Source organism: Natator depressus, chromosome 1 (genome assembly GCF_965152275.1).
Source record: "Natator depressus isolate rNatDep1 chromosome 1, rNatDep2.hap1, whole genome shotgun sequence".
Classification (NCBI taxonomy): Eukaryota; Metazoa; Chordata; order Testudines; family Cheloniidae; genus Natator; species Natator depressus.
In genome coordinates this window covers 79,909,191-79,922,778 of record NC_134234.1, presented here as the reverse complement: position 1 = coordinate 79,922,778, position 13,588 = coordinate 79,909,191, and the positions used below count along the sequence as shown (strand labels likewise).

The following is a 13,588-nucleotide window of genomic DNA, read 5'->3' as shown; positions in this document are numbered from 1 at the left end:
TACCATACAGGTGACAGAGTGAATTTCACAGCCACTGCTAGACCAGTTTCTCCAGCAGGAAAATCGGACATATCAAAACACAGGGCTGAGAGCAAGTCACCCAAACCTGATGGACGTGTGATCAGAACTGTTGCTGACCAGAAAAAAACAAGGAATACAGAAGGCTTATCTGCCAGTGAGTCTCTTATGTTGAAATCAGATGCTGCAAAGTTGAGGTCAGATTCTCATAGCAGATCATTATCTCCAAACCATAACACTTTGCAGACACTAAAATCTGATGGGAGGACAACTTCTGGTCTAAGAGCTGAATCTCCAGGACCAGGAACACGGTCTTCCTCACCAAAGCCAAAGCCACTCACAGCAGGAAGATCCAGCACTTCTGGTGCTAGTTCACCACGATCATCATCTCCACACGATAAGACTCTACCTCAAAAAGCCTCAGTCCCTGTAAAAACAAAGCTTGATCCTCCTCGGGAACGATCCAAATCAGACTCTTACACACTAGATCCAGACACACTTCGCAAAAAGAAAGTACCACTAACAGAGCCATTAAGGGGACGGTCCACTTCACCCAAACCAAAAATTCTACCAAAAGATGCAAAACCTGTGACTGAAACTGAAAATAGAGCTCCTTCCCCTCACGTTGTACAAGAAAACCTTCACAGTGAAGTTGTTGAAGTTTGCACTTCAAGTACTTTAAAGACAAATAGCATTACAGATAGCACATGTGAAGATAGCACAGAATTCAAAATTGTGGATGATAGTTCTAATAAAATTCATTTTAGCATAGGAAAAGCACCACTGAAAGATGAGCAAGATATGAGAGCTTCTCCAAAAGTGAGCCGTAAGTGTGCTAGTAGGCACACAAGACCCAAAAAGGAAAAATCTGGCTTACTTTTCAAAGGAGATGGATCCAAATCCGTAGAGCCAGCCAAGCAAGCAATGTCGCCATCTGTTGCAGAATGTGCCAGAGCTGTCTTTGCTTCGTTCCTGTGGCATGAAGGAATAGTCCATGATGCTATGGCTTGTTCATCTTTTTTGAAGTTTAATCCAGAGCTTACCAAAGAGCATGCACCAATAAGAAACAGTCTTAATCAACAACCTACAGAGGAAAAAGAAACCAAGTTGAAAAATAGACACTCATTGGAAATATCATCTGCTCTTAATATGTTTAACATTGCACCTCATGGTCCAGACATATCTAAAATGGGCAGCATCAACAAAAACAAGGTCCTGTCTATGCTTAAAGAACCACCTCTGCATGAGAAATGTGAGGATGGAAAAACTGAAATTACCTGTTTTGAAACAACAAGTCATTATACTATGAAATCTAAATCTCCTCTTCCCTTAACACTGCAGCATTTGGTAGCTTTCTGGGAAGATATTTCTTTAGCAACTATCAAAGCAGCATCCCAGAATATGATTTTCCCAAGCCCTGGTTCCTGTGCAGTATTAAAGAAGAAAGAAGGCGACAAAGATAACAAGAAAACCAAAAAAGAAAAAAAGAAAAAAGAAAAAGCTGAGGCTAGACCAAGGGGAAATCTTTTTGGTGAGATGGCCCAGCTTGCAGTGGGAGGACCTGAGAAAGATACCATCTGTGAACTATGTGGAGAATCCCATCCATATCCAGTGACTTACCACATGAGACAAGCTCATCCGGGTAAGACTTTTTTTTTCCCCCCCATAACCCAGTCCTCAATCAAAGTTTATTTTTACATAATTTGTATTTTGACAGTCTTTATTGTTATGAAAGTAAATCAGGCCTCCTTAGCCATAGTGGGAATTGTTTTAATTAAAAGAATAAAGAAATTGAAGACCTTGATTCAGCAAGGGATTAAGCATGCATGTAGTTTTAACCACTCACGTTTAAAGTTACAGGCGTATTTAAGTGCCTTGCTGAATCAGGACCTAAAAGCAGTTAAAAAGCTGAATTTACAGTACCTATTTGGAAACACATTTTTTGAGCTAAAATCTTAGTTTGTGGCTATGTAGGGAAAATGAGAGGAGATAAAAAATAAAAGCCTAACTTTAGTAGGAGCTCTAGGTTGCAAAACATTTCCATTATAACTCCATGTTTTCAGTCACTGATAACTTTCTGAAACTTTAGACTAAAATTTTCCAGACCTGTTCTCTGGACAAGAGTGAAGATTCTTGGCAACTTCGAGCAAAAACTGTTCAGCCTCTTGCAAATGGGAGGAAAAGTGAGGGGAAATGTTTACTTTTGCCACTATTTTTGTTGTTTTTTGTCAAGCAACACTTGTTCTAAAATGCTGTTGTGGGGAGAGGGTGGGTAGAAAGTTGAAATTTGACAGAGAAATAGTTGTCTGTGTGAAGTATCCTGGAGTGCTCCGATGAAACTTTTCATTGGAACAGGTTACAGGGGTTTGAAAACTGCGCCTTGTAAGTGAAGGAAGGCTATGTCACACATGCATGCCTGGCTTACTTGACTTCACAGTAAACATGCTTCTATCCTAAGATGTGTCTGAAGGAGAGAGGGCTCCATAGACGTCCTCTTTCATTCACTATGATCACCAAGGGAATCACCTACACATCTTTACATGTGCATGCTATTTCAGACTAGGACTCTACAAAAAGCAGCATGGGCATTTTAAAAAAAAATTTAGTTTCTGATAGTACACCCTTTAAATAATACATTCTGAACTTTAAAAGAAATCCTCTTCTTGAAAATAAAAATTTTTGCTTCATTTTTATAAGTGCCTTCTCACCAAGGGAGAAACTGGCCATATGTAAAGACACATGCACTACACAAAGTCAACAAACTGAAAATACTGATTTTTTGCTAACTTACTTCAGCTACAGTAATCTTGGGTTCTCCAGTAGCTATAGTATGTACATAATTTTCACACAGAAAAATAATTTTTTTAAAGTTGAAAATGTCCCTTTATTTTCTGAAATTTCCTAACTTTTAAGAGCTTAATTTTTCAACCTTAAAGTTTTATTACATCTAGGGTTGGATTTTTGTTGTTTAGAATTCCTTAGATGTTTATTTTAAAGCTGAAGTCGGCAACCGTCGGCACGCGGCCCATCAGGGTGATCCACTGGCAGGCCGCAAGATATTTTGTTTACGTTGATTGTCCGCAGGCATGGCCCTCCGCAGCTCCCAGTGGCTGCAATTCACTGTTCCCGGCCAATGGGAGCTGCAGGAAGCAAAAATATAGAATCCAGTTGAAATTTGTGCTCCCTCTTTTAGCTGTGCAGCAATTAGCATACATTCCATGCACTTCCCTGAATATGACTGATACCCTTTGAACACAAAAAGAAACAAAGCTTAAAAATGTGTTTGCAAATGAAGAGGGATGAAGTTATCAGCAGGGTGGTAGCACCACCTATCATGAAGGTTGCATGACATTTCTCATTTTCAGATTTATGAGCCTTTGGGATCGGGGACTGTCTTCCAGTGTGTCTGCACAGTCCCTTGACTTTTGGGCACTACTGTAATATAAATAAGTAATAAAGAATGTAATTCTCAACCTTTTAAAAAGCTGTTCTCATCAACAGACTTTAAAAAGCAAAAACTTTCCAAGCATTGGACACCACCCATTTTCTTTCAGAATATAGCTTTCAAGGAATTCAGAGAGAATAAAACCAAGCTAACCGAAAGAAAATGAGTCTTCTCCTTCCTATTTTACAGATAGGAAAAGAAGCATTAATTGTTATTCCTAAAAGTAAAGTTATTATTTATGGATCTTGTCTTCATTATTTCAAGGTTGTGGCCGGTATGCAGGTGGTCAAGGTTATAATAGCATTGGACACTTCTGTGGAGGATGGGCTGGTAATTGTGGTGATGGTGGTATAGGAGGAAGCACTTGGTATCTGGTTTGTGATCGATGCAGAGAAAAATACCTCCGTGAAAAGCAAGCAGCAGCAAGAGAGAAGGTATATTTATTTGTTTCTCCAGTATTAGTATTAATAGTTCAGGTATATCTTGATAATTTTAGAATTTCAGGATATTTCCATGTCGTGAAATGTTTGCTTGTATTAAAAGTATTTTAATATACTGTGATTTAAAAAAAATGAACACTTCTGGTTTTGTACTTAAGATCCAATTTATTCCTTGTGGGGGAAGGAGGAGAAGTCATAACTGATCAGTTATTAATCCAAATTATTTTATAGTGTATTTACTTATTTTCAGATTCAAATTTGTAAATTAGTTTTTAGTTTTATGCTAACATATTTGAATATAGAAGCTAATATCTTGCAAGCAATGTATGCAAATGTCTTTGAATAAGTCATTATCTGGCAAATAACATGCTGTCATTGTACAGTTGGTTAAATGTCAATTTAAGCAGATAGTCTCCTCCTTGAATAATTGTTTTAAGTGATTCTAAGGCAAATTCTTATGCTCATTGAATCTCGAGGATATGTCCCTGCCATATGCCAATGTTGCAGTCTCACTAGAAATAACTGTGATTTGCTGTCCTGGACCAAGCTGTACCCTATAGCCTATATCTGAGCAACTGGCTGCTCTGAGCTGGTTCAGAAGCTTCAGCCAATGCATCAGTGAAAGACAGTAAGGCTTATTTGGGAAGGCAGGGGCTAGTGATAAACAAGAAGAGCTCCTTCAGTCCCACACGAAACCTTATGTATCTGAAGAATTCACAATACTAAATGGGCATTTCTTGTGTAGGACTCTGAGTAAGCTGCAGATCCACATCAGAACTTTTAATTCATCACTCAAAGAGCACAGTATAGAACTGCCAGCAGGTGCTAGGGTCAATGGCAGTGAGCTTCAATTTAGTGCCCTGAATATGCTTCTACATTGCACTCTCTTTAGTGTGTCTTCCTGTTATCGGAAGTGGAGTGAAGAGAGAACCTCAAAGAGCCTGCAAATATCTTCAAGACTCATGGAGTTAATAGCTAACTGAGGAAGATTTCAATAAACCATCCTCTGGGGTGGAATTTTTTTTTTTAACATTGCTGCAATGTTCATCACTAGTTCAAAGGAAGTCTTCCATAAACAAGCTAGAGTCCAAGATTGTGAGGATCTCACTATGTTACACTTCCAGAGAAAGCTAATATATTCATCCATAAAAATTCAGTTGGACATTGCCACGATCTGTAATATACATCTGTTACCAGGGACGCACAGGAAGTCAAGATATGTTCAGAGAAACCTGTTGATGGCTTAAGCCAAAAAGAACCCTACCAGTCAGTTGGCAATCGCAGTCTGAGGATGAGAACCAGCACACCTGACTGAATGAGTAGAATGCAGTTAAGTTTAGAGGCGAGAGCAACAGGGTAATGTTGTGGTGGGCATGTGCTATAGATCACCAGATCAGAAGGATGACGTAGACGAGGATTTCTTCGGACAACTAACTGAAGTTTCCAGAGCACAGGCCCTGGTTCTAATGGGGGACTTTAATCATCCTGACATCTGCTGGAAGAGCAATACAGCAATGCACAGACAATCAGGAAGTTTTTGGAGAGTGTTGGAGACAACTTCCTGGTACAAGAGCTGGAGCAACTGACTAGGGGTCGTGTTCCTCTTGATCTGCTCCTTACAAACAGGGAAGAATTGGTAGGAGAAGTAGAAGTGGGTGGCAACCTAGGCAGCAGTGAGCATGAGATGGTTGAGTTCAGGATCCTCACAAAAGGAAGAAAGGAGAGTAGCGAAGTACAGACCCTGGACTTCAGAAAAGCAGACTTAGACTCCCTTCGGGAACTGATGGGCACGATCCCCTGGGAAGCTAATATGGAGGGGCAAGGAGTCCAGGAGAGCTGGCTGTATTTTAAAGAAACCTTGTTAAGGGCTCAGGAACAAACCATCCCGGAGTGCAGAAAGAATAGCAAATATGGCAGGCGATCAGCTTGGCTTAACAGTGAAATCTTCGGTGAGCTTAAACTCAAAAAGGAAGCTTACAAGAAGTGGAAATTTGGACAGATGACTAGGGAGGTGTATAAAAATATTGCTATAGCATGCAGGGGTGTAATCAGGAAGGCCAAGGCACAATTGAAGTTGCAGCTAGCAAGGGATGTGAAGGGTAACAAGAAGGGTTTCTACAGGTATGTTAGCAACAAGAAGAGGGTCACAGAAAATGTGGGACCTTACTGAATGGGGGAGGCAACATAGTGACAGATGATGTGAAAAAAGCTGACATACTCAATGCTTTTTTTTGCCTTGATCTTCACAGACATGGTCATCTCCCAGACTGCTGCACTGGGCATCAAAGTATGGGGAGGAGGTGACCAGCCCTCAGTGGTGAAAGAACAGGTTAAAGGCTATTTAGAAAAAATGGACGTACAGAAGTCCATGGGTCCAGATCTAATGCATCCAAAGGAGCTGAGGGAGTTGGCTGATGTGATTGTGGAGCCATTGGCCATTATCTTTGAAAAATTGTGGCAATTGGGGGAGGTCCTGGACAATTGGAAAAAGGCAAATACAGTGCCCATATTTTAAAAAGGGAAGAAAGAGAACCCAGGGAACTATAGGCCAGTCAGCCTCACTTCAGTCCCTGGCAAAATCATGGAGCAGGTCCTCAAGGAATCCATTTTGAAGCACTTGGAGGAGAGGAAGCTGATCAGAAACAGTCAACATGGATTCACCAAGGGCAAGTCATGCCTGACCAACCCGATTGCCTTCTATGATGAGATAACTGGCTCTGTGGATATGGGGAAAGCAGTGGATGTGATATATCTTGACGTTAGCAAAGATTTTGATACGGTCTCCCACAGTATTCTTGCCAGCAAGATAAAAAAGTATGGATTGGATAAATGGACTATAAGGTGGGTAGAAAACTGGCTATATTGTCGGACTCAACAGGTAGTGATCAACGGCTTGATGTTTATTTGGCAGCTGGTATCAAGTGGAGTGCCCCAGGGGTCAGTCCTGGGGCTGGTTTTGTTCAACATCTGTGTCAGTGATCTGGAGGATGGCGTGGATTGCACCCTCAGCAAGTTTGCTGATGACTCTAAACTGGGGGGAGAGGTAGATACGCTGGAGGGTAGGGATAGGATACAGAGGGACCTAGATAAATTAGAGGATAGGGCCAAAAGAAATCTGATGAAGTTCAACAAGGACAAGTGCAGAGTCCTGCACTTAGGACAGAAGAATCCCATGCACCGCTACAGGCTGGGGACAGACTGGCTAAGCAGCAGTTCTGCAGAAAAGGAGCTGGGGATTACAGTGGACGAGGAACTGGATATGAGTCAGCAGTGTGCCCTCATTGCCAAGAAGGCCAACGGCATATTGGCCTGTATTAGTAGGAGCATTGCCAGCAGATCGAAGGGAGTGATTATTCCCCTCTATTCAGCACTGGTGAGGCCACACCTAGAGTATTGTGGCCAGTTTTGGTACCCCCACTACAGAAGGGATGTGGACAAATTGGAGAGACTCCAGCGGAGGGCAACAAAAATGATTAGGGGGCTGGGGCACATGACTTAAGAGGAGAGGCTGAGGAAACTGGGGTTATTTAGTCTGCAGAAAAGAAGAGTTAGAGGGGATTTGATAGCAGCCTTCAACTCCCTGAAGGGGGGTTCCAAAGAGGATGGAGCTAGGCTATTCTTAGTGGTGGCAGATGACAGAACAAGAAGTAATGGTCTTAAGTTGGAGTGGGGGAGGTCTAGCTTGGATATTAGGGAACACTATTTCACTTGGAGGGTGGTGGAATCCCTTAGAGGTTTTTAAGGCCTGGCTTGACAAAGCCTTGGCTGGGATGATTTAGTTGGTGTTGGTCCTGCTTTGAGCAGGGGATTGGACTCGATGACCTCCTGAGGTCTCTTCCAACCCTAATATCCTATGATTCTAGGAATCAGGAGAATGAAATCTCATTATACCCAGGAAAAAAATACTTCAGGTTCTAGAAAGCAGGAGCAGGCAGAACAAATTTTCTTGAATGTCAGTAGACCTCAGCCAAATGGATATTCCCCTCCCACCCCAGCCCATGATCAGCATAATCCTATAGAAGGTCTGCCAAATCAAGAGGAGCTTTTTTTCTTATAACTCCAAACTGACTGAGAAGACCCTGGAACTGGTGAACATGTCCATGTCCACCCCCATTCAGGCTCCTGTTTATTCTGAACCTGTGCATGCAAGATCCTTAATTCATGTGACACCCAGTACCGTTGGTAGTCATGACTTTGCTATTGAGTGTACAAGACCGAAGAAGACTGGCTTATCAGATGCTTTGGAAGATCCCAAGCATATTATCTGTTATAGAAGATCAAAGGGGGGGGGGGGGGATTATCTTTATCTGTTAATTTTCCTTCATTAAAGCCTTTTTATACCAGTCCCATTCACCTCCTTGTAAGATATGAGTGCCTAACTCATTGTTAAGAATTTTGATACAGAGTCACTGACAAACTGAAATTATGTTTAACATTTTTTTAATGGTTATTGATGAATTGGTTAGGTTCCTACTTGGTACTGCTTCTGAAATATTCAGCTGCAAGCTGAGATAGCTAGACCCTTATACGGGAAGATATTGCATTATTTAAATTCTTGTTCTTCATCTGGTGGTTTGTAGGGTCTATAATCGAAGTATACGGCCTGATATAGAAAATCTTGAAGAAAGAATATTAATAGGAAAGGAAACTTTTTCCCTAGCCTTGTCTGATATATCGTTTTTGTTTCCTTTGTAACCCTCCTCTGTGTTTTGTCATTTTAGTGCGATGTGAATAAAATTGCTAACAAAAAATTACATTCAAAGAATGTTAAGGTTTCAAAGTCAAGCACTCACCCGTAAGAGGTGCCAGAATTAAGTTTACTGATGCGAGTGGTTTGGAATTGGGGGACAGAGATTTTATAATCAAAAGTGACCACTAATTTGGGATGCTCAGTTTGGTATGCATAAGGTCTAATTTTTCAGACTACTTAGAATTATATAGCCTTAATATCTTCAAAACATAGTTCACATTGACCAGTTGCAGCTGAGAGTGCACTCTGCAAATCAGACCGGAGGGCCTCACATTGGGAACCCAGAAAATGAGCATGTTAAGTGGCCACCTGTGAAAAGTTTGGTTTAAGTGACTTGCCTAGCATCACAAAGGAACTCTGTGACAGAAGCAGGGATAGAATTCAGTTCTCCAGGGCATTTAACTGCCTTAGCCATGAAACCATCTTTTCTCTTCTTGTATCCTATGCTTCATTCATTACAAGCCTTCCAATTTCTTGAATGAATGAGGCAAGGGGTCTTACAGAAACAACGGTGTCCTTCGCTACACAACCCTTATTCATTCCCAAAGCATGGTCTATGCTATGCACTGAACAAGGCAGGAGCCCTATGGAAAAATTTTTATGTGAACATGTGTGTCAAAGTGGGAATTTTCTGTAACATTTTTATGAATCCTAAGCATGTGTCAGTTTCCCTCTGTGTTGCATGGCTACTAAGGGTATGTCTATGCTATGGAATTAGGTCGAATTTATAGAAGTCGATTTTTTAGGAAGCGATTTTATACAGTCGATTGTGTGTGTCCCCACTAAGTACATTAAGTCAGCAGAGTGCGTCCACAGTATCGTGGCTAGCATTGGCTTTCGGAAGGTTGCACTATGGGTAGCTATGCTACAGTTCCCGCAGTCTCTAACGCCCATTGGAATTCTGAGTTCAGCTCCCAATACCTGATGGGGCAAAAACATTGTCGCAGGTGGTTTTGGGTACATGTCGTCAGTCGCCCCTTCCTCCGTGAAAGCAACAGCAGACAATTGTTTTGCACCATTTTTCCGTGCGGACACCCTACTGCTTTCAGCAGATGGTGCAGTAGGACTGCTATCCATAATCATCGCACCACCACTTCCGCTGCAACTTTGCTCTTCTGCTCTCCTGGTGCCATGAATCCACTTCACAGGTCCTCTATATGACCGTCGTCATCCACCACTTCCACTGCAACTCTGCTGTCCTGCTCTTGTTTCGCCATACCACGGCAAGCGTGCAGCCCCATCAGCTCAGCTCACCGACACCGCCGCTGTTGTGTCCTGGTGCTGCTGGCAGCAGACGGTGCAGTAGGTCTGCAAAACTGGTCATCCAACCACTGCTTCCGCTGCAACTCTGCTCTCATGAATCGACCTCACAGGTCCTCTCGTCGTTCTCTATAAATATCTATTCTCGTGGCATCCATCATCAGCCACCACTTCCACTGCAACTCTGCTCTCCTGCAGACGCCATACCACGGCAAGCATGGAGCCCGCTCAGATCACCACAGCAGTTATGAGCATTGTAAACACCTCACGCATTATCCTGCAGTATGTTCAGAACCAGAACCTGCACAGGCAGGCGAGGAGGCGACAGCAGCGCGGTGACAAAAGGGATGAGGACATGGACACAGACTTCTCTCAAAGTACGGGCCCCCGTAATTTGGACATCCTGGTGGCAATGGGGCAGGCTCATGACATGGAATGCCGATTCTGGGCCCAGGAAACAAGCACAGACTGGTGGGACCATGTAGTGTTGCAGGTCTGGGATGATTCCCAGTGGCTGTGAAACTTTCTCATGCGTCAGGGCACTTTCATGGAACTTTGTGACTTGCTTTCCCCTGCCCTGAAGCGCAAGAATACCAAGATGAGAGCAGCTCTCACAGTTCACAAGCGAGTGGCGATAGCCCTCTGGAATCTTGCAACATCAGACAGCTATTGGTCAGTCGGGAATCAAGTTGGAGTGGGCAAATCTACTGTGGGAGCTGCTGTGATCCAAGTAGCCAACGCAGTCACTGAGCTGCTGCTATCAAGGGTAGTGACTCTGGGAAATGTGCAGGTCATAGTGGATGGCTTTGCTGCAGTGGGATTCCCTAACTGTGGTGGGGCTATAGACAGAACGCATATCCCTATCTTGGGACCGGACCACCTTGGCAGCCAGTACATAAACTGAAAGGGGTACTTTTCAATGGTGCTGCAAGCACTGGTGGATCACAAGGGACATTTCACCAACATCAACGTGGGATGGCCGGGAAAGGTTCATGACGCTCGCATCTTCTGGAACTCTGGTCTGTCTGAACAGCTGCAGCAAGGGACTTACTTTCCAGACCAGAAAATAACCATTGGGGATGTTGAAATGCCTATAGTTATCCTTGGGGACACAGCCTACCCCTTAATGCCATGGCTCATGAAGCCATACACAGGCATCCTGTACAGTCATCAGGAGCTGTTCAACTATAGGCTGAGCAAGTGCAGAATGGTGGTAGAATGTGCATTTGGACGTTCAAAAGCGTTTACTGCTTGCTGTGTGCTCCACAATATCTGAGAGAGTAAGGGGGAGACATTTATGGCGGGGTGGGAGGTTGAGGCAAATCGCCTGGCTGCTGATTATGCGCAGCCAGACAGCACGGTGATTAGAAGAGCACAGCAGTGCACGCTGCGCATCAGAGAAGCTTTGAAAACCAGTTTCATGACTGGCCAGGCTACAGTGTCACAGTTCTGTTTGTTTCTCCTTGATGAAAACCCGCCCCCTTGGTTCACTCTACTTCTCTGTAAGCCAACCGTACTCCCCCCTTCAATCACCACGTGCAAAGGCAATAAAGTCATTGTTGTTTCAAATTCATGCATTCTTTATTAATTCGTCACACAAATAGGGGGATAACTGCCAAGGTAGCCCGGGAGGGGTGTGGGAGGAGGGAAGCACCAGGAGGGATGGTGGAGGAGGGAAGGACAGGGCCACACTGCACTTCAAAACTTATTGAATGCCAGTCTTCTGTTGCTTGGGCAGTCCTCTGGGGTGGAGTGGTTGGGTGCCTGGAGGACACCCCCCAGCGTTCTTGGGTGTTTGGGTGAGGAGGCAATGAAACTTGGGGAAGAGGGCGGGCGGTTACACAGGGCTGCAGCGGCGGTCTGTGCTCCTGCTGCCTTTTCTGCAACTCAGCCATATGCCGGAGCATATCCGTTTGATCCTCCAGTAGCCTCAGTATTGCATCCTGCTTCCTTTCATCATGCTGCCACCACCTCTCCTCTTGCTCCCGCCGCTGCCTCCTCTCGCGCGTCCCTCCTGTCCTCGCGTTCATTTTGTGCTTTCCTGGACTGTGACATTGTGTGCCTCCACGCATTTTGCTGAGCTCTTTCAGTGTGGGAGGACTGCATGAGCTCAGAGAACATTTCATCGCGAGTGCTATTTTTTTCTTCTTCTTATCTGCATTAGCCTCTGGGACAGAGATGATAAGGGGAGCTTTGAAACATTTGCAGCTGCAGAAGGAAAAAATGGGAGAACAGTATTTAAAAAGACATATTTTAGAGAACAATGGGTAGACTCTTTCGCGGTGAACCAAGCTGTTAACATTACATAGTACATGTGCTTTCGGTACAAGGTCACATTTTGCCTCTTATATTGAGGGCCTGCCAGTTTGGTGTGTGAGATAACACACGCAGGACCAGGCAACAGAATTCGGCTTGCAGGCAGCCATGGTAAGCCACAGTCTTTTGGCTTCTTTAACCTTCATAACACGTGGGAATGGTTTCAAACAGCAGCACCCTCATTTCCCATACCAAGCACCCGTTGGGTTGGCCATTTAAAATGGGTTGGCCAGTTAAAAGGAGGGGCTGCGATTTTCGGGTGAACGTGCAGCACGAACCCAACTAAACCTCCACACACACCCAATTCTCTGGGATGATCGCTTCACCCCTCCCCCCACCGTGTGGCTAACAGCAGGGATGATTTCTTTTCAGCCACAGGCAAACAGTCCAGCGGGAATGGCCACCTCTGAATGTCCCCTTAATAAAATTCCCCTTTTTCAACCAGGTGACCATGAATGATATCACTCTCCTGAGGCTAACACAGAGAGATAAAGAATGGATGTTGCTTGAATGCCAGCAAACACCGGGACCATACGCTGCCATGCTTTTTTATGCAATGATTCCAGACTACGTGCTACTGGCCTGGTGTGGTAAAGTGTCCTACCATGGAGAACGGAATAAGGCTGCCCTCCCCAGAAACCTTTTGCAAAGGCTTTGGGAGTACATCCAGGAGAGCTTCATTGAGATGTCCCTGGAGGATTTCCGCTCCATCCTCAGACATGTTAACAGACTTTTCCAGTAGCTGTACTGGCCGCGAATGCATCCCAAGTCTTCGGGGCAAACTAATCATTAAACACACTTGCTTTTAAACCATGTATTTATATTTACAAAAGTACACTCACCAGAGGTGCCTTCTCCGCCTTCAAGTTCTGGGAACCCGGGTTGGGAGGGTATTGGGTCCAGGGTGATAAACAGTTCCTGGATGTCGGGGAGAATGGTTTCTTCCTCATCGTCGTCTTCTTCGTCCCTTAAATCCTCATCTCTGTTGTGTGAGACTCCCCCCTTGCAGGAGTCTACATACAGGGGTGGGATAGTGGTAGGGGCACCCCCTAGAATTGCATGTAGCTCATCATAGAAGCGGTATGTGTGGGGCTCTGACCCGGAGCGGCCGTTTGCCTCTTTGGTTTTTTGGTTGGCTTGCCTGAGCTCCTTAATTTTCACACGGCACTGCTGCGGGTCCCTGTTATAGCCTCTGTCCTTCATGCCCTTGGAGATTTTTTCAAATATTTTGGCATTTCGTCTTTTGGAACGGAGTTCTGATAGTACAGGTTCATCTCCCCATACAGCGATCAAATCCAGTATCGCCCGTTCGGTCCATGCTGGAGCTCTTTTGCAATTCTGGGACTCCACGGTCACCTC

At 44.1% G+C, this 13,588-nt stretch overlaps 1 protein-coding gene across 12 annotated transcripts in view; it reads left to right on the top strand.

Annotated features, from left to right (window-relative positions):
* MYCBP2 (MYC binding protein 2) overlaps positions 1-13,588 on the top strand; it is a 409,657-nt gene that overhangs the window by 333,795 nt on the left and 62,274 nt on the right. For all 12 annotated transcript variants that reach the window (XM_074962231.1, XM_074962238.1, XM_074962204.1 and 9 more), the window contains 2 exons: positions 11-1,660; positions 3,728-3,897. In XM_074962231.1, the coding sequence (XP_074818332.1) occupies positions 11-1,660; positions 3,728-3,897 (1,820 nt within the window). The remainder of the gene's footprint in view (positions 1-10; positions 1,661-3,727; positions 3,898-13,588) is intronic.